Source organism: Hippoglossus hippoglossus, chromosome 13 (assembly GCF_009819705.1).
Source record: "Hippoglossus hippoglossus isolate fHipHip1 chromosome 13, fHipHip1.pri, whole genome shotgun sequence".
In the NCBI taxonomy this organism is placed as follows: Eukaryota; Metazoa; Chordata; class Actinopteri; order Pleuronectiformes; family Pleuronectidae; genus Hippoglossus; species Hippoglossus hippoglossus.
In genome coordinates, this window is record NC_047163.1 from 19,947,222 (window position 1) to 19,967,711 (window position 20,490).

At 38.9% G+C, this 20,490-nt stretch overlaps 1 protein-coding gene across 2 annotated transcripts in view; it reads right to left on the bottom strand.

The window, feature by feature from the left end:
- Positions 1 to 6,651: 6,651 nt before the first annotated feature.
- The window catches only part of sez6b (seizure related 6 homolog b), a 182,923-nt gene continuing 169,084 nt past the window's right edge, over positions 6,652 to 20,490 (bottom strand). For both annotated transcript variants that reach the window (XM_034604273.1, XM_034604274.1), the window contains 7 exons: positions 19,868 to 20,059; positions 17,141 to 17,335; positions 13,286 to 13,321; positions 12,901 to 13,009; positions 10,803 to 10,902; positions 9,301 to 9,309; positions 6,652 to 8,429 (listed from right to left, as the gene is read on the bottom strand). In XM_034604273.1, coding sequence (XP_034460164.1) covers positions 8,400 to 8,429; positions 9,301 to 9,309; positions 10,803 to 10,902; positions 12,901 to 13,009; positions 13,286 to 13,321; positions 17,141 to 17,335; positions 19,868 to 20,059 — 671 coding nt within the window. In that variant the 3' untranslated portion in view covers positions 6,652 to 8,399. The remainder of the gene's footprint in view (positions 8,430 to 9,300; positions 9,310 to 10,802; positions 10,903 to 12,900; positions 13,010 to 13,285; positions 13,322 to 17,140; positions 17,336 to 19,867; positions 20,060 to 20,490) is intronic.

The following is a 20,490-nucleotide window of genomic DNA, read 5'->3' on the forward strand; positions in this document are numbered from 1 at the left end:
TATAGCCATCACTGCTTATTCTACTTCTTCTATAGCCATTACTACTTATTCTACTTCTTCTATACCCATCACTACTTGTTCTACTTCTTCTATAGCCATCACTACTTATTCTACAGCCATTACTACCTGTTCTACATCTTCTACTTCTTCTATAGCCATCACTACTTATTCTACTTCTTCTATAGCCATTTCTACATCTTCTAATTCTTCTATAGCCATCACTACTTATTTCACTTCTTCTATAGCCATTTCTACATCTTCTACTTCTTCTATAGCCATCACTTCTTCTTCTACTTCTTCTATAGCCATCCTACTTCTTCTGTACTGTTGTTACTGAGAGCAATGCAAACTGCTGCTTGTGTCTATTTAGGGAGTGAGGACAGAACTGGGAGGGAGTGCTGTGGAAGGTGCAAGCCAAGTTGTGTGATTGGAAATGGTTGCTACCCCAGCTCTGATAGCCAATAACCTGGTTGCAGCATCTCTGCACAGACTCCAAGTGCTTACTCCCCCACAAGGAGCCAGGGAGCAGCTGCAGCGGCTACTGGTGGACTTCTTCTGGTCGGGTCATCACTGGGTGCTGGCATCCGTCATGTACCTCCCTGTGACAGGGGGGGGGCTAACAGACATCATCTCTGGGACTTCTGCTTTTAGACTGCAGGCAGGTCAGCGGCAGCTGTGTCCCTGCTCTCTGTGCTGGTTGGCTGTGGCCTCGCTGCTGCTCTGGAGAGCTGGGCGGCTTGGATATGATAAACAGCTCTTCCTGAACAGGGCCCCTCAAGACAAATCACTGGACATGCACCATTTTACAGCTATTAGATCGATGCCTGGAGGACTCTAAGCTTCCCTTGACCTCCTGATGCCAGGCCTGGGATGTGGCTGTTTGAGTAGCCACTGGTAGATAATATTCTTTCTGTCTGACACCATTTTCTCTTCAGCTGCCCTATGAAACAAATTCATTAAGGCAGGTATAGTGAAGCTGGGACACCTTACGAGGACGTCCCTTGAGAGGCTGGATGACGGACCTGCGACCAGTGGAGTGAAGGACATGAATACATCTTTCCTTCCCGGCTGGCTGATCTTTTTAAACTACGGCAGGAGTATATTTGACCAAAATATACACCAAAAATATACAATCTGTGGTCTTAATAACATTTATTTTTGCAAGTGCAAAACTAGCAATTTGGAATAGTTGAAAAACTAAATGGTTGGGGAAGGCTGGACATATCCACTATGCCATCTAAAGGGTTTGGTGGCAGCTCGTCTGAGAGTTGAACATGTGTTCTTCAGACTGACTGATAACATGGATGGTTTCAATGTGGGGTGTCTGTGCTCACTGGGGGAGAACCACTGTCTGCTTTTAAACTTTTAGCAATTTAGCAATTTTTTGTATAATTTTTATTGTAGTGTTAAGTGTGTAAGTATGAAATTATTTATCATTCACATTGATTTAAATATCTAAGATTCTTTGACAATGTGTCATAAATAAAGTTGTTTGAAAGTCTATAGCCATCACTACTTCTTTTACTTCTTCTATAGCCATTGCTTCTTCTTTTGCTTCTTCTATAGCCATTACTTCTTCTTTTGCTTCTTCTATAGCCATTGCTTCTTCTTTTGCTTCTTCTATAGCCATTACTTCTTCTTTTGCTTCTTCTATAGCCATTGCTTCTTCTTTTGCTTCTTCTATAGCCATTACTTCTTCTTCAACTTGTTCTATAGCCATTACTTCTTCTTCAACTTTTTCTATAGCCATTACTTCTTCTTCAACTTGTTCTATAGCCATTACTTCTTCTTTTGCTTCTTCTATAGCCATTACTTCTTCTTTTGCTTCTTCTATAACCATCACTACTTCTTCTGTACTATTGTTGCTGAGAGTAATGCTAACCGCTGCTTGTGTCAGTAGCCTTATTGCGAACGAAGGTTATTGATATAATGAAAGAATATTATATATGTTATATATAATATATATAATGAAAGAAGTAGTGATGGCTACTAAACCAGTAGTGACTGTGAGCTGCTTCCATCCTGAATTATTATTCCTTTCCTTTTCACAAAATGAGCATGTTCAGTCGTCACTCATTATCTGTATTTGATTCTAAATATTTATGCTGCTAGTAATAATGCGATATTAAAACACATCACCACGACTTGCACCACCATTATTATCACTGTTACAGCAGCCGCTGCTACCAGCGGTAACAACAGGCACCAGCAGGGGGAGCGCTTGTGCCTTCCACCCTCCATCAGTCAAATTTATTTGTATAGCCCATATTCACAAATCATTTGATGAATCATTTCATCAAATGAGCATGAACATGTTTTATAAACGATAATCTGGACTGGTATTGATAAACAAATAAAACACAAAGGAAATCATTAAAGTTAAAATACATTCAAGTTAAGAAAACATCCTGTATACATGTATGGTGTGCATCAGGATGTGAGGATAAGGTTTCACATTTTTTTGTGATAAAAGACAAGAAAACCAAGAGGGTTTTGGGGTGTTGCAGGATAATTTAAAAGTTTTGGAGGAGTGTTAAAGAACAAATAATTGTCTGTAGCCTCAAAGCCACTGTTATTTTTTGATAGGAGCTGTAAATACCGATATATATATATATATAGATACAGAGCCTGAAAAGGGTTTTACATAATGAAACAGATGACTGAAAGTTTGCAATTGAAAACACTTTTATACAAAGGTGAACTTGTTTCACATGATATCTGGGTGTTTAACCAAGTGGATTTAGTTTTTGTTATAAGTTAAGGAATAATAAAAAATACAAATTAATAAGGAATATCCCTGAAGATGCCATCGTTATGTTGCTCTGTATCTGACCTTGTTCAAATACATTTTCACCTTTTTTTTTTACATATACTGCATATTTGGTTTTTTTAAGAGTCAGGGAATGTTTCTGTTGTATGAAAAATGTAATAATAATAAATGAGAGATGATGATCAGTAAAGATTACAGGAGACAAAGATAAAGGTCATAATTCTTTCTATCAGTCTCATCCCTGCCTGGTGGATGATGTGTAATAAGTAGCACTTGCCAGCAGAGGGAGGCAGCACTCTGTTGCAGTAGGTTTGAGTCATGGGAAATAGATGATAACCATTGTTAACAGTTTGATTGAGATCACCCAGGAAAGCTTGCTCGAGCAAATGCGTTTACAGAATCTCATGTTGGTTTTAAATTGTTTTTAATCTTAAATTGCCTTCACACTACTTAGCAGGTCAGGATCATTAGAGGTAAAAGTTAGCGATTGTTGAATTTAAACATGGAACATTCTATCCTCATGAGGTCTGTGTAAACCCGTAATTGAAGCAAGTATAGTGAAAGACACTAAGGTGTTACGAGCCCTACAGAAGAGGCACCAGTGAATGCAGAGCCAGGTTAGTTCCCTGTTGGATAAACTAAAACATCCGTTGCTGGCAGTGATCCGGGCATCTTAATGGTCAGTCGGTCTAATTTGTCTCAGGAGTCAGCATGAACATATCATTTTAACCATCTTCCATCTAGTGATTTTGTCCAGCAGTCTTGCATAACATGTTCAAACATGAGAATATACAGTTGTGACAGGTACCAACTGTCTTGATCACTGTCAGGGACACAATGTGTAGAAGCCACCACAGAAGAAACAATGGTGTACAAAGTTTTACTTTATTTTGCTTGATCAGTTTGCATCCCCTCACACTATCATCAATGAAGTATTAAGAAATCCCATCATTTGTCTATCTACAAAGCAATAGTGGGAATGTACCTATATTAACAGACAGTCAGTGATTAAGCATGTTACACCATCATCTATGACCTGTATGGCCAGTAGCAGTTTAGCAGTGTCCTATTCTGCTTGTTCTACTCACATGTTCTGTCTTTGTCTCTAAATGGGCTTTATCCCTGAGATGGACAGCCTCATGTTCAATGTTGTACTCGTTTTGCACACAGTGGACTATAGATTTAGTGTTGGTCTCAGTCTGGCCTTAGATGTGACTGTGCCCTCTACCAGACAGTCACAGCTATAGTAAACACTAACAGGCAGTCAAGTTATTATATATAATATTTATAATTTATATAAGATAGTCTGAGACACAGCCATCTTTACACTGCTGTTTGATAGTGGTAACACCTCAGTAAGTATAATATTTTTATATAGTATTATTATTATTATTATTATTGACAAGGCTGGGCACAAACTCTGGACCCAAAAGTCAGGCAAAGTGTTTTTTAATAAAAAGTCCAAAAATCCAACCACAGAGAAGCACTAGGAGAGAAAGAAATGCTGGAACGCACGACACTAAGGAACAAGAAGAAGTGGTGACGAGGTGACGGTAACACAGTGTAAATACACACAGACTCAGGGGAATCACATTAGGTCAGGTGTAAGCAAATAACATGACACATGACCTTAGATCACAGCACGAGACGTGGCCATTATTACAGTATTGCACACACACTTACTCTCTCTCCTCTCAATCCAACTGGCTCTGGCAGACGCTGACACTTAACAGTCCAGTCCTCTCAAAAGAAACTAAGCACTTTTTATCTTGATTGCTCTTTGGCAAGCTTCTTTATTCAGATCTTGTGTCCAGGTCTTCAGTTGTACTCGGTTTTTACCTTGAATAGTGTTTCCTCTGACAGGTTGACATTCGGTTATTGTTTGGCTTTGTAGAGATGACAGGTTTGAGCTAGTGTTCAGGTTAAGAAATGGCCGATGGGGAAACAGGCTTCAACACATGGCCCCACAATGGATCCTTGGATTGCAGTTCAGTTTGTATAGAAACTTATTTGACCCTAAACTGCATTGCTCTTGGGGAGAATTCAAAACGCTTGCATTTAATGAACATTAAACAAGGCACATTCCCCTTTATTAAGCTAACATCTTATTGACAGATGATGACTTCACATATTTTCTTCATTCACGTTTTTTATCTTTAACTGAAAAATCTCTTTTGATGTTGTGAGTCAGATCCATATAAGAAAATATTGGATGTGTGTGAGCATCGTTTCTTACCTTCTGATTTATAGTGTGTTCAGCAACTCAAAAAGTGTATGGATGTGCTTGTGCTTCTACTGGAAAACCTTTCTCTCAGCTATTGTGGGCAACTAAGTTGTCTTTTGTTCATTCTTTGGCATTTTGGTGGAGGTCCTGATTAAAAGAGCTTCATTTTTAGTCCAGCTCAGTTGATAATAACCTGTTAATTGACTTAGGACAACGAACACAGCAGCACTGACCTCATCCCCCGCTTGTTGTCATTTAGTGGCACCAAACAACACTGAGGTTGATTACTCTCACATCAACACTCAGATTTCTAAGATAATTCATATTAATAATCTGTGTGATAAAAACTGAAGTTGTGCGTCGTACTGTAGGTTTATAGAGTGTTTAAATCACAGACTGTTTAAAAAAGAAATCCATTAGTAAACCTGCTCTGACTCACTGCAGACATAATACATCATGACGAATGACAGATGCACTGCAGTTTCCTCATGTCATGACTTCATTACATAGCTAATTAACACGTTTAATGGGACTATTTTCATTTCTTCATTACCCCACACGGTTACTGATTTCTTTTCTGGAGGCACTGACGAGGCCCAATGAAACTTAATGCAGTGGAAGGCAGAGATAGCTTCATATTCAATTGGAACAAAATGGAATTACTTTTAGTATTGCTGCAATGATTGCAGTGTTGTAAAGAAAAGTGCAAGTAACCATTATTGTGTACTTTCATTAAGTGTACAGGATGTTTCTGCCAACTTCTCCAAATCAGTGAAAATGCAATTTTGTAATTCTGCTGTTAAAACTAAAATAGAGATTATATATTAAACATAAATTACAATGACGAATGAAATGTTGGCCTCCATATTGGTGGGTGTGTCAGTTTCAAATATTTGTCAATTCGCAGAACATGACTCACGAGTTCACATTTTCAGACAAGTCACAATGCACATGCTCATTGTGGGTGATATGTGCGTATATGAAATAGTCTGCAAGTCAACATAAGAAGGGTCACTCCAAAGTGTTAAAAAAGTGAAAAAGAGGACAGAAATTTTAATTCTAAAAGGCAGAATCTCATTTAAATTTCTGTGACATAGTTTAGATGTTGACGGCCACATGTTATGTCAACACTTGTAAACCAAGGGTTGATAGACTGAGCTGTTCAGAATCAGTCAAAACAACAGAAGAAGTCTTGGCAGATTTCAAAGTTGGCATAAATCAGGGTTCTTCCCTTAAAACTTGTTTTAGTACAAACAAATCTGTCCCCGTGTGATTTCAAGGTTGGATTGAAATACATTGTCAAAATGCTTTAAGACACTTATAAATGATGCCGTGAATGCAACACCACAACAAATACAATTATTATTATAGAAGTGTATCTCAGAAATGTGAGTTCTGAAAGTTCAATGAAGAAAACTTGAACAAAACTTCTCAATCAATCAGTCAATTCTGTTGCAGTCAGATTCAGTGTCACAACATTCTATAAATCTCAGTTTTACAGATTTAAATGTATTTATTCTCTTGATCCCTCTCATGTCATTAGTTCAGTATGATTATAACAAACAGGAATTGGTTCAAAACCAGTCCCATTGTCTCACACTCTCAAATGAGCACAAACCATTCACTCACCTGTCAAGGAGATGAAGCAAATAAGACACGTTGTCTCAACAATACCTTTTTATTGAAGATGCTTGTGATGTTCACTTGATCAGTACTTTGTGTGCATTCAATCAAAAATAGGTTGATTATAATCATTGTCATCACACCAGCTTGCATGGATACATACTGTATTCTCCTAGGACAATATATACTGAATGTTTGAATGACAGTAATGCTCTAAATTTTGACATAACCTGCATTCAGGCAATGGTAATACTGTATAAACAACGGCTGACCTTGGTGTGCAATTCCCTTTAGCTTAATAGACAGTTCAACACATGGGATGTCACTAAAAGTAGAAATCAAAATTTCTGTATGTTACACACAGTATGAACACATTCAATCAGTTTGGTCATTTGAAAATATAAACTGAAACTTCAATGATCCCCATGGGAGTTGGAAACATTTTCTGGGGTTTATTGACAAGGCGTGTAATGTATAATCTTAACTTGCATGTTAACAGTTTCTGTTTTAGAAATGGTTCGACACTCTGGAAAATAGGCGTATTTGCTTTCTTTGTCAAGGCGAAATAGGAACATTAATTCCAATTTAATGTCTGTGTTAAACACAGAGCTGGTACAGATGAGTTAAGCCTAGCTGAGCAAGAGCGACACCAAACATGATGGATAAAGTATGACAAATGTCTACTGAGTCTGTAAAGACTCACAAGCTAACAACTGCAAACGTTGTATCAACCTACAACGGCCTTCAATGGCTTTGCATCAAGCAGAACTGTAAAACAATAGAAGAGAACTCTCAGACATTATGACAATGGTCGTCTTCTTTGCAGACATTTTGCACAGCATGGTAATGGTTAAACCTTCTTTCCTCTACTTTTTCTGTCACTTTTTCAGCAAATCACTGCAGAGAATCAAGTTTCACTCTCACTTGCACGGAGATGCATGTTTCACTTTCATATGAGTTGATGAATGTTTTTTTATCATTTAATTAGCCACATCCCAAAAACCACCAGTTGTTAATTGTTTTCAGCTTGTGTTACAAAGATGCACCATGTTAGAGGTGTTGGTGAGTGCACATGGTCATTTTAGCTTTAAAAGGCCATGTCCCCCTGCTTTTAGTCAAATGCTAAGCTAGGCTAACCACATTGTGACTCAAGCTCTGGTCTTAACATGCACACGAGAATGATATCAGTCTTCTCCTCTCTTCTCATCAGTTTTTCCTTAAAGGGCCTTTTATTTAAGGCACATTCTGATTTCTCATGGGTCACTTAAAGTCAAAGAGCAATCATTTTGAGCAACTGCTTGTAAAAGCAAATGCTGTTCTTTTTTTCTGTGACAGGTCTTACTCTTAATAGACATCCCATAAACACATAGGGATTGTTCTTGAAATGAAAGCAGAAGACAAATAGTGTATAATGTACATAACACAATGCAACACCTGTGGATATATGCACTTGATGGCACAAACTTCGCACCTATTCCTTCTCCTTTCTGAGATGTTACTTGCACTGAAAGTCCTCAGGATGCAAGCACGGGATTAAAAACTGTACAAACTGCTGCTGCTGGACTGTAACTGTTGAAGAGCTAGAAAAATAATCCAGTGGCCCAGCCTTTCCAGGGGCGGTGAGGTGTCCTCTGTTGGGTAAATAAAGGGAGGCTCATATTCGGTGACCAGAGATCAGGGGTGGAGGCGTCAAATGAGTCACCAAAGGTGCGAGTCTGACGGACATTGAAAAGGCCAGCGGGCTTCTTATCTGTCCATACTGAAACACACACACTGGCGTCTTCAGATCGAAACCTCGTACTCTCTTGTTTCCTGTGAGACAAGAGAATGAGCAAGTCAGATTACAGAGAACTTTGAAGGGTTTGTCAGACATTTTCTCAAACCTCCAAATGGTTGACCTTCGACAACTAATACTGATTTAAAGTCTAGTGAAATTAGAGTCCAACTGGAGTATGACTCATTTTACAAGGTATCACTGTCATCCACAGTCTTGTGGGACCGTGTTGGAAACGGTGTCTATGACTATGTACTGGGACAGCTGTCAGCTTTCCAAACTACATCAGCATACACTGACAAGCACAACATTATACACCTGTCCTGTCACAGGTCAAAGAAAAGGAAAATCCCGATGTACAAGATATGGACACGTGTGATCAAGCCATGTCTGTGCCTTTAATCCCCTAAACCCACTGGTTCCTACTGAAGACATACATCTTTTACCTCAGAAATATATAGTTAAATGTTTTAACGAGAAGAGCATGGATTGCCTTATTTCCCACCATGTTGTTTTATCAAACGTTATTCAAACAGGAGGAAGTAGAGTGTTTGTACGGGTCTATTTTCAGTAGCCAATTAATCCCCATTGAGGGCTCTACTGAGTATTTGGGGGAGAAGGACAGTGTATGTGTGATGATATAGTCCTTAATGGTAATGACGGTACTTGTCACTCAATGTGACTATGTGGGTCACTGGTGTGCTCAGTAGTTTTTTGGAAACAGTGGCACGATATTCCAGGTTTACACACAATACGTTCCTTGTTGGTTTGGCTCTACACATGGGATTGACTGACCATAAGAAAAAATATATAGATTACCAACAGATTTATCCCTCAAGTCTATGACACATGATGTTTTAACTTGCAACTGTGTAACGTTTGATAAGCTTCAGGTTAGGATGAACTTACGTCGTTGTTCTTCAGGATTGCCAACATGGAAGAAAAAGAAGAAGAAGAAGAAGAAGAAGAAAGAAATTAAAATCATCAATTATCATGATGCTGTACCTGGTTAATATTTATATTCAGGGTTAGCTAGGGGAATTTGAATACTTGTATAACATGGTTACAAAATTAAAAAAAAATAAATTACTAGTTTTAAATTGTAGATGCAACTGTTGAAAGCAGGTGTCAATAAGTCAACAACTGAGATGAAGACATGATGACATACATGTGTTTACAGAAGCACATTACAGTGCTCCTCTTCAAACTAATGACCTGGGATTCAACGACCTGCATATTTAACGTAACAACTCTCAGGATAGGTGACAACCCACAGAGGTTTAACACCTGAAACCTCCAACTATTCATTTGGAACGTGGATGAGAAGTGAAACATCATGGAGAATCAGTAGCCCATCCAGTTGCCTATGTACACATGTAGAACTCCTGAAGAACCTTCACAGACACACCACTGAGAGGGTAAGGGTGCATGTGGTGTTGAGGGGGCTCAGGTCAGGAGCTTCAGTTATTGTTCACTTCATACATCAGAATGTATAAAATGTGATCTTAGTGACTGTGACATGATTGTTGGTGTCAGATAAGCTGGTTTGAATATTTCTGAAACTGCTTATATATTATTAATAATGATAATAATAATAATAATAACTTGTCTTGCTGGAAGGTTTAACTTCTGTAATGACTTGTGCAGATCTTAATGCGACTGTAATCATTCCTACTGGTTTTTCTTTTCTTTTTCTGTCTGATTGTGATTTTTGACCGGGGATGGGAATGTTCTTTCACCAAATATTGAGCAATAAAATGAAAATAAATAACTGAAACAGGGTTTCTACCAGAAGAACAAATGCACAAGGAAATGCACCAGGGTCAAAGAGCTCCTACCACAGAATTGCCAGGGTGATAATGGGAAAAATAATTATTTTTCAGGGTTGTAAAACTTGACAGTACTCCTCTGGAAGACAGGGTTAGGGTTTTGAATCATGCAGCACCCTGAAGCAATATTGCATTTTTCCAGTGAAGTGGTGAAAATGTTCTAACACATTTGCAAGAAATCAAATTAAGAACCATTTTATGCACAGTGAACTACAGGCTGTTTTGGGCCCCAGGGGATATTGCCCGCACTGCCCTATTAATAACCCTGCCATGTCCACGGGCTCAACTGGTTTGTGCTAATTTAATTGAATTTGTGTTTAGCAATATGCACAAATAACGAATAACTGACACGACAAGCTGCTCAAAGTGGTTCTGCTTTATTACCTGATCTTGAGGCCCTGGAGATCTTCTCTGTGTCAAACTCTTAAGACTTGTAGTATTTCAGCTTTGCGCTTACATGCTGCTTATTCCTGCCTGGTGCTCCTGCATAATGCAGTTGACAAAATACCCTGCACCAGGACCAGTCAGGTCAAAACTCCCCATCATATAATTACACAAATAGTATAACATATGTTGACTCACCGTTGTCTCATAAACAGAGCTGTCGATTGCAGGTTCTCCAGAGATGTTTTCATATGGTAAGTTGGAGGAGAGGGAGAGCTGTAGTGACTTCCTCGGAACCCTGAGGACCATAGAGAAAAATGCATTAATATTATCTTTTACAATACATGTACATCACATACAATAAATACAACACAGTACACGTAGGAAGGCTTCAAGTCATTGTCACCGTGAAATAATGGTACCAAAGTTCATGTAGTGAATAAACCTCTTCAATACAGGACAACAAGTCATTTGGGTGGAAAAAATACTTTTCAACTTGAAAGCTCTTTTAATGGGACTGTGTCATACACTTTTTACAATCTATTTTCATCACTGTGTACTGAAATCTTTGATCCCAATCCTGTGACAATTATTTTGAAAAGCATGTTGGCTAAAAATAGTCAAATTTATCTCTTTTGAGTAAATGCTGTAAACAAACTCTCTTTTGTATACCTTTTGATAATTAAGGAAAGGTTCAAATGCACCATACAGGATTCTCAGGAGACAGTAATATGTGGTGTCTAAGTTCTCAATACAAACATTTTTTTTCTGAGAAAGGGCTGTGGTGTCACATAAAAATGTCATATAACTTTCTTATTCAGTTCTATATCTAATACATGCCTAATTCATTGTAGTCTGGATATATCCAAAACTAATGGATGACTTCAGTGGGAATCACAATAATTCGGTGCTGACAGCCTAAATTGCACAGTGTCGGCAGTGCTAATAAGGAGTGGTGCAGGCCAGCTGTGATGGAGGTGTTGTGGCAGTGGGTGGTACGGTGAAGGGTCAGACCTCATAGAAGTAGAAGTGACTAAGACCTACGCATGCTGACAGCAGAGCAAGAGAAACAGCAGAACTGGGGCCATAATAAAATGTGGCTAAAATGCCACTTCAATGTCAGGAGTCTTAAATCTGTATTCATTCATTTTTTTTTGCAATTTGTTCTCCACAATATAGCCGTTTTCAGACATTACCTCCGGGTCAAATTTGGAGAGTTGGCTACGGAGATCACGTGTTTTTGTTGCCAACACACAGAAACTGGTGTCGGCTCTTATCACCACAAACTCTCTTAACATCTTTGTCAGTGTCTTCTACGTGTGTGGGTTAGGGTTAGTCACAGCTTTTTCAACGAGAGATATTATTAGTTTTTTTCCATTTTTGCATCTGTCATGTGTTAGAAGCGTCATTGACCCCCCTCATATATGTTGCTGCTCCTGGTAGCCTACATACACTCGGTTAAGAATATAATCGGATCTCTTCAGATTTTTACCCTTTTTTTCCCGTTAAAAATTGAAATGGATTATTCAGATATTTTCCCATCATAATCTCAGTAATTCCGAACGATAAAGTGAAGACATGTTTTAGAAAATGTTGCTAATTTATTTATTGTCCAAATAACTCTCTGTAGACCTCAATGCTAAACTCGTGGTGAGGCATAGATCAGGGCAGGCATATAAAAGCATTTCAAAAGCTTACAGTGCTCCTAGCAGCACAGAGGCCTTAATAATTATGAAATGGAAGAAGAGTGGAACCACCAGAACCTTTCCTGCCAGCCAGCCTGTTTGAAAAGTATCTAAGACTACAGCCAAGTACAGAGAGCTCCACAGAGCACATGAACTGCGACTGGTGCGAACATTCACCTTGTAGCTCGACAATGACCTGGAGCATACAGCCAAGATAAAACTGAAGTGGCTTTAAGTGGTCCAGCCGAAGCTCAGACTCGAACCTCACCACAACACAATACAGTGAGAAAAAGTGAAGACAAATTCTATTTTCTATTTATTTATACCTCTCTCACAATCATTTGACATTTTTTGTGCCTTTTGCATTGCTCAAGTATTTTTTTTAAATCTCTCATGTATTATGTGTACATTATTTGTTACTTGTGTAAATAAATAATAATACTTATTTTCCTCTGAAACCAGTGCTCCCAACAACCTCAAACTGTTTTACAGTTTATTTTTTTCTATCCAAGAATTACTTGTCATTTCAGTTGAACTGAAATAGAAGCTTCGATAAGGACGATTTGTGTTGTATCAGCGATTCCCCATCTTTACTCATCATTCAAACTTACTTTGAGAAGTAGAGGTACATCCCAATTATGAAGATGAGGAGAAGGACGATAGGGATGAAGACAGCAAACGCCACTTGGGCCCCCTCCAGTCTGACGTCTGCAGTAGACACTATTGGAAATAGAAAGGGTAAAATCATTTTTTTTGTTCAGAACAAACTCTTCTATTGAATGTGCTTTTTGTTTCACAAAACCTCAGTAGAACTAAACTCATTAGAAACCAATTGTTTCATTTTGAAAGGGCAAAATAAATGGTTTATAAAGGTTTTATAATTGTTGAAGATTTGACTTATTGGGGATAGTTTTCCATTATCTTTCAGCATTACCACAGAGACTTTAATGTGAACTAAAAAAATGCAAGTAGACTTAACGTTGTGGAGAAACTTACCATCTAATCTGTGCTCATCAAAAGCCGCAGGGTTGGCTGAGGAGAATACATTTGAGAGAACAAGGTCAATATGGGGAAAAGACCTTCATTAAAAAACAGAAAACTTATCCAGTAATCAGATCTGATCTTCAAGACAAAATGTGACAGTGATAACCAAGACCAGTTGAGTTCAAGCTTTCTTCAGTAAACTAACTGAATATGAAGTTGTTGTGCCTTGCTCCTGTAGGTGATGAGATACTTTCACAACAGGAAAAGATTTTTTGCAAACTTATTATAAATAAATGAAATACATTATACAGGGAAAGTATTATCAGAGAAATATTAATTTGATTTAAGCAAATGTCAGGAAATACATAAATAAAACTGGTTAATCCCGACACCCCTACTACATACATCAGTGTGATAAGAAATTGAGCATAGCGTGAGTTCAGACAGGCCACAGAGTTAAGCTCAGCTCCCCTGACAGCGACAGCAGCTGATGGCTCAGCTGACTCCCTTCCACACATTCATTGGCAAAGCTCAAACAAGGCGCCTTATTTAAGCTGCTTCAACCTGGCTACTCCTGCTGTTTCCGCTGCAAGCTGTTTTGCAACCCACCTCCACCCCATCTTTCCCTTTTTATACTGTGTTTAATGCACTCAGTGTCTGTTGGAGAGAATGGATGGAGAGGTGTGCTCTCTCTCTGTCTTAGGCTTTCCAAGTATGTGGAAGGGCAGGGAGATCCTGGAACAGAGCTATAACGCCAAATGAAACTGCAGATGCAAATGATTTCTTTGACGGAAGTGGTCCTGACTGAACTACATCAAATTGAATGTGCCCTTTGACTTTTTAATTTGGTGCATGCTCCATCCACTGACATGGAGGAGGCAGAGTTTCTGACCAATATGGCAGGCGGCACCATGAGGCGATCAAGATTGTTTGGCTTCACTTTGGGGGAGCTGTCATGTCAGAAGTGATAGAGATAGAAGCAAAACAAGAGTTAACGTTGATATTGCTGTCCACCGCTGCTCTTCATGAGTAAAGTATAAAGGTTGACACTGAGCTCAGTAATTCTGCAAAAGTAGATCACAGCTGCCAATGCTGACACTGGCTGTGTAGCAGCAGAAAAAAAAATCCCATATGCTTTTAAATTGATATCTAGGACACTATTCAACAAAGTCCCACCTCGGATTTAGATTTTCAAATATTCATAAAATGAGTTTCTAAAACTACCTATGTGTGGGTGTGCTGTGACTTCGCTCTGTGGTTTCCACCTGCGCTAGTTACCTGTAATACTGCTATTAAGTGGACTGGAAGCATGACAGCCAAGTCAGAAAACTACCGACTCCAGTTTTACACTTGACTGGACTCTGAGGTCACAGGTAAAACTGAGAGTGCACACAACAGAGATGCTGAGAGAGAGAGACACCGTGACTGTGACAGGGTTCGGCCGCACAGGAGAGATAGCAAGGAGAACTCAGGGAAAGATTATTGTGCACTTTGGTAGATATTAGGCAAATGAATGTCAAGAGGACAACAAAGACCTCTCTTGTTTTGCATGATTATAATGTCTAAATTATAATGTACAAAATACTGTTACTATACTTACACAAAATCTGTTTCACACACTGTGGAATAAGTCATCAGTGTAATGCAGTGTGAGTGCATGACTTTAGGGATATGCAGCAGTTGGGCTGTGAAATCTCTAATAACAGCGCAGGTCTCCCCTCCAGTCGTGCTGATGTCTAATGTGTCCTCACAGCTCTCTGTCTCCTTTAGGTGCTTTGGGCAGGGTGCACACTTAAAGTAAAGGCCACTCTTCTGTTGTTTCAGCCTCCAAACTGGAACAACCTTCTTTAAAGTGTCAGGACCACACAATCCAGAGGCATTAAAGCAAAGCCACGACTTTTCTTCCCCCGGCCTTTTACTGTGATTGATGTGTTTTTCCTGCTGTTTTGAAACACTCTCGGTCTTCTTTGTTTGGCTTGGTTCTTGTTTTGTTCAATTGTCTGTCAAGGTGTTGCATGAAAGCACCAGAAAATGGAGGCGGTTTAACGGATCATGTGACACAAAGGTCAGGTTGGAATAAAAGTTACATGTATAATCCTTTCCATTGAGGCGCAGTGTTGACAGTGTAAGTAAAATATAGAAATACTGACAACACACAAAACCAGAAATTATGACACACACAGTCTCACTCACACACACACATATACAGTAAATATGTATATATATATATTCTTGACTACTTAGACTCAGTGTAAATAAAATAACATGTTAAGCTCATACCAAACATCTTCCACATCACAGTGAAAAAAGAACAATAATTATTTTTTGTTAATGGCAAAATTACACAAGATTGGCACGATCTGTGTATTTCACAATAAAATAATTAGCTTGATACCAGAAGAAATATAGAAAGAAGGATCTATGTTTTATCACAGTTCAGCAAGCATAGAAGCTGCCAGAAAGTCTTAGAACATTCAAGGAAAACAAGTCTCACTTGTGTGTTTTGTGTTGGGTCAGTGGCCACTGCAGCAGTTAATACTGGCAGCTCTGAGAGCAGAGCCCTTTTTAAAAGAAAAACAGTAAAATAAAATAAATGGTCTGTTGTCAAACCTTGACACCAAGAAGTGCACTGCTGTGCATCAACAGTCTGAGTACAACTTGCAGGTCAAGGGGACAGGACAGGATAAAGTCACTGCCCACACTCACCATGATGAAATGTTCGATCTGAATTCATTCAGCCAAGGCCAAAGCTCCAACTGTCTACATCTGTCATCCATCTAAATTCAAATGTATATAGATAGGTTGACAACAGGCCTAACAACGTTTTTGTTTTCACATTGTAACTACATTGTTACTGTTGCTAATATGCATAGTTATACAATTTCACTACTCATCAATATTAAGATTTAAATATGATTGAGTTTATCGTATTTTTTATACAATGAGTCAAAACCCAGCTGATGCCACTAACAGTCAGCTCTCATAGTTAATGTGTCCGATGTGGGACTTCTGTCACCACATGACACCTACACTGTCATGGTAAGGTTCAGTGAGAGACAGTATTTTACAGATGGTCTCTAACTAAATGCTTAATGGGAGAGCAGGTAAATTCTTCTTGTCCTATTTAGACAGCAACACTGGTAGTCCAGACACCTCTTGAACTGAATGTCTATGCAAACATATTAGTGCCAGATATGAGGAAGCATATTTGCATGAAAAATTAGGAGAGGAAGATCTTTTTAATTTTGCATATTGAGAATAAAATAAAAATATGAAGAAGAACAGTTTTAAAATTTCAATATTAAAGCCGAACTTTTGAGAATTCATCAAACTACCGGTGTCAGCAGATATGGCTCTACAAAATGATTTCAATTCTGTTCAGTCAGTCACATGACAAAAGCCAATACACTTTTCTATCTGATCTTCTATTTTCAATTTCTTACACTAAAATCCAGTGTTATTTGAATTTCAACATTAAGTATTGTGTACTAGTGGAATTTCACTATTAATTAATTAGACTTTATATAATTGTGGCTTTTCTGTTTCTACTGACACTTTTATTATATTATATAACTTGACAAGGCTTTCATGAAATGCTCTTAAACCAACAAAACTTAGCAAGTACGACAATATTTAACCAGTTCAGTTGAACCAAGAAAGTAATGCATTATGCAGCAATTCATAATGTAATATTATTTATTAATATATTTTAGGATGATTACATACATTTGTGTATTTCTTAACCATCTAATTAATCATGTGATTAATGAGGCTATGTATTGTAGGAAGCTTTTAAAGACCCTCAGGCACTGTTGAACTGTGTTTGAACCGATGATATGAAAAATACATCAATCTGCAGTTCCTCACCTTTGCAGACAGGTGGCAGCCCACTCCACTGGGACGGGTGTCCAGGGATGCAGTGGAGAACAGGCTCCCCCAGCAGCTGGTGACCAGTCATGCAGGAGTAGTGGAGAGTGTCACCTGCCTGGAAGTGGAGCTTGTTGGAGTTGGGGATCCCATAGGTCGGGGTTCCTGGGTGACCGCAGGGCTCAAAGGTCTCAGCTGGGGGTAAAGGTCACCAAGAAATTTTGTATAAATACTTAATAATTACTCCATCTATCATCTCTCTAATAGCACTGCTTTCGTGAAAAACCTTTTTACTTCTATGCGACGATTGCCATCAAATTTACTGAACACATTAAAAAGTAATGTGTCAATGTAATGTCAGACAGTGTTAGTGACACAAAACAAGTATGTGCCATCGTAAACAAAAATCCGAAATAATAATTATGTCAGCGGGATTTGATTTAACACAAAGTCTGAGATAAACCTGATAAGATACAAAAAAAGTATCATACACAGTAAATGTACACAGGCACACACACACACACACACACGCACACACACACACACACACACACACACACACACACACACACACACACACACACACACACACACACACACACACACACACACACACACACAGGCAGGAGGTTTCAGATGTTGATGCTGTTAGATGATCTAATGAGCATTTTCTTCGGAGTACACTGAGACTTTAAAAACTATCTGTCCTGAAATACAACCACTGAGCAAGGCACTGCTGAGGTGCAAAGTCAATATATTTAGAAGTCTATATTGAAACTGACTATATGCAGTATGACTTATTTTCAAATAACAGAAGGTCCTAACTACATGGTGACATGAGGTCACTGAAATGCAGCTGAATCAATGGCTGTTTAGACATAATCTGAATTTCAAAAAAAGAAAAATGTAAACACATTCAGCAGTTTTAACCGAGACACCTGTAACCTACTATGAAGCTGCGTCATTAATCTGAATTGTGACCATCACAGTTGTGCTAACTGCTACAGTGATCAGCCTGGAATAAAATGAAATAATGTGAACTTGACTTGAGTTCAGAACGAAAATATGTCTGTGACATCTGAGAGGTGGTTCCACTTTCACCTCATGACGCAGGTTTCTCTACAGCCGCTCGCTCCTGAGGCTGTAATTTTTTTTGGAAAGACAGTTTCCCGCCAATAATTGTCTTTTGCTCGTGATCTCATACATAACAATGGCCTGCCTTGTCTCTGGTTGTCCAGTTAAATTAATTATAAGTCAGTGCCGTTGTACATTATGTCTCCACCTAGAAAGTAGGTGAGGCAGAGAAGGAGATGTTCATGCAAATGAGATTAATGGCTTTAAGGCTAAGGGGAATCACATTAATTATATTTTAATCAGACTGACGCACTTCAAGCCTCCGGCTCTGTCGGAAAAAAATGGAATGGCAGGAGGTCAAGGCAGATGGTGTTGGTGATCATGATTTCATTAAAATCAAGGAACACCTCTCTGTCACAATTCTTAATAAAATATAAAAATAATCAGAGGCTTTACCTGATAACTCAAGAACATGTCATCCAAAAGAATAGAATGAAACATTTTACACATACAACCTTTAAGCAAATTGTAATACATGCATGAAGATGTACGATAAGATTTGTGTACCGTTTCACACAGTGGTATGATGATAGTTTATTCTTGTCAGTGAGATGATTCTTTTAACATCAATTTAGGTCATCGTGTGACACTAAAAGTCTTCATTCAAAACCAGGTTAATTAACTTCTTTTAATGTTAGAATAATTTTAAGGAAGACAAACTGCGCGATCTATAAGTACCTGAACCAGAATAACAAGTCCAAAGCTCCAGAGGGAAGAATGTAAAGTGCACCCAAATTCAATAGGGTTGAGGGGAATAGAGGCAAGAGCAAATTAAATGAAGATGTTATGATGTTTCTGTAAAGCTTTTCAAAAGGATGTTACTCAAGGAAAGGTTCCATGTATGTCAGTTCACATCTAGCATTAAAATGTGTCTCCAGATTTATATCGAGTGACCAACTGTGATCAGATCTCACTTCGCCACTCAATATGCACATACTGGACATCCATTCTCAATATGCACATACTGGACATCCATTCTCAATATGCACATACTGGACATCCATTCTCTTAAAAAAAACAAATGTGTCCTTGTCTCTTACCTTTGTTAATCATCACTGCATTTCCTGTGCCTGGTTTGGATCTATCCCTTTGCGTGTTTCACACAAACCAAGTCACCCATGATGTTTGATTACACTCGTAATACATCTCCATGGGCTTTTTGAAAACATAAAATGTTGTGGACAAGGCCGGCTTACATGAATATGTACGTCTTATACTTGTTTGTGATATATGTACTTCCACTTCCACAAAGGACGTCAGTTCAGTAGGGTGGTCGTTCAGGGACAATGTGATGGTCCACACCACCTTCAAATGTGGTCTGAGCAATCAGATATTAATGTGTCATCATTGCATCTCCAGTGCATTTGCACCGGTAGTTAGAGTTGCCTTCTTGTGTTCACGTGTTAATGCCAAGGCCTTATAGGAGCGCCCCAATGCACAATTATAGATCAGACAAACCCATTGTTTGAGGCATGCTGAGGCATTTGCACTTTGTTTACACATTATATTAACTCAACTAAATGAAATATAATTTTAGTGTCTCATGATTTGAACAGTTTCTGGTGTGACAAACACTCTAACTCTGGTACATACGCAGGCATCTGGGCAGCTTCTGGTTCCACTTGGGGCCTGAGGAGCCTCGGTTGAAGCAGGTGAGCAGGCTGTTTCCAGACAGAGTGAAGCCCTTGTTGCAGACGTACTGGATGGTGGAACCCACAGTGAAATGGGGACCCGACAGCACCCGCCTGCTGTGATCCACCATTCCAGGGTCAGCACAAGACACCACTGGATGGACATCAAAAGAAAGAAGGTTGGGTACCATCAACTAACAACTTTTCTGTCCTCTTGGTCTCCATCAAACTCTAAACTTTACACTCTTGACGACCAGAAGCGCTTTCACACATTGATTGACAGCTGTGAGCTTCCATTGCTGACTCTGATTGGTTAGAAAGATAAGGCTCACTCAGTCGACTGGCAAAATTTACTCATGCAATGAGGACAAACAATGCGGCTTGGGTTGTAGATTTTTGGTGTGACTGCATCGTTTTGGTGCAGTATGCTGAGTCATGTGAAGGAATTTTCGACCATCCTCAAACATTACATTTGTTCAGCACCACTAGGAGAATAGAGTCTGTCTTCACACATACTCCCTTCTCTCCTAGCAATACCCAAGGTCAGGTCTTTGACTAGTGGTTAATTGGGATGTCTATGCTCAG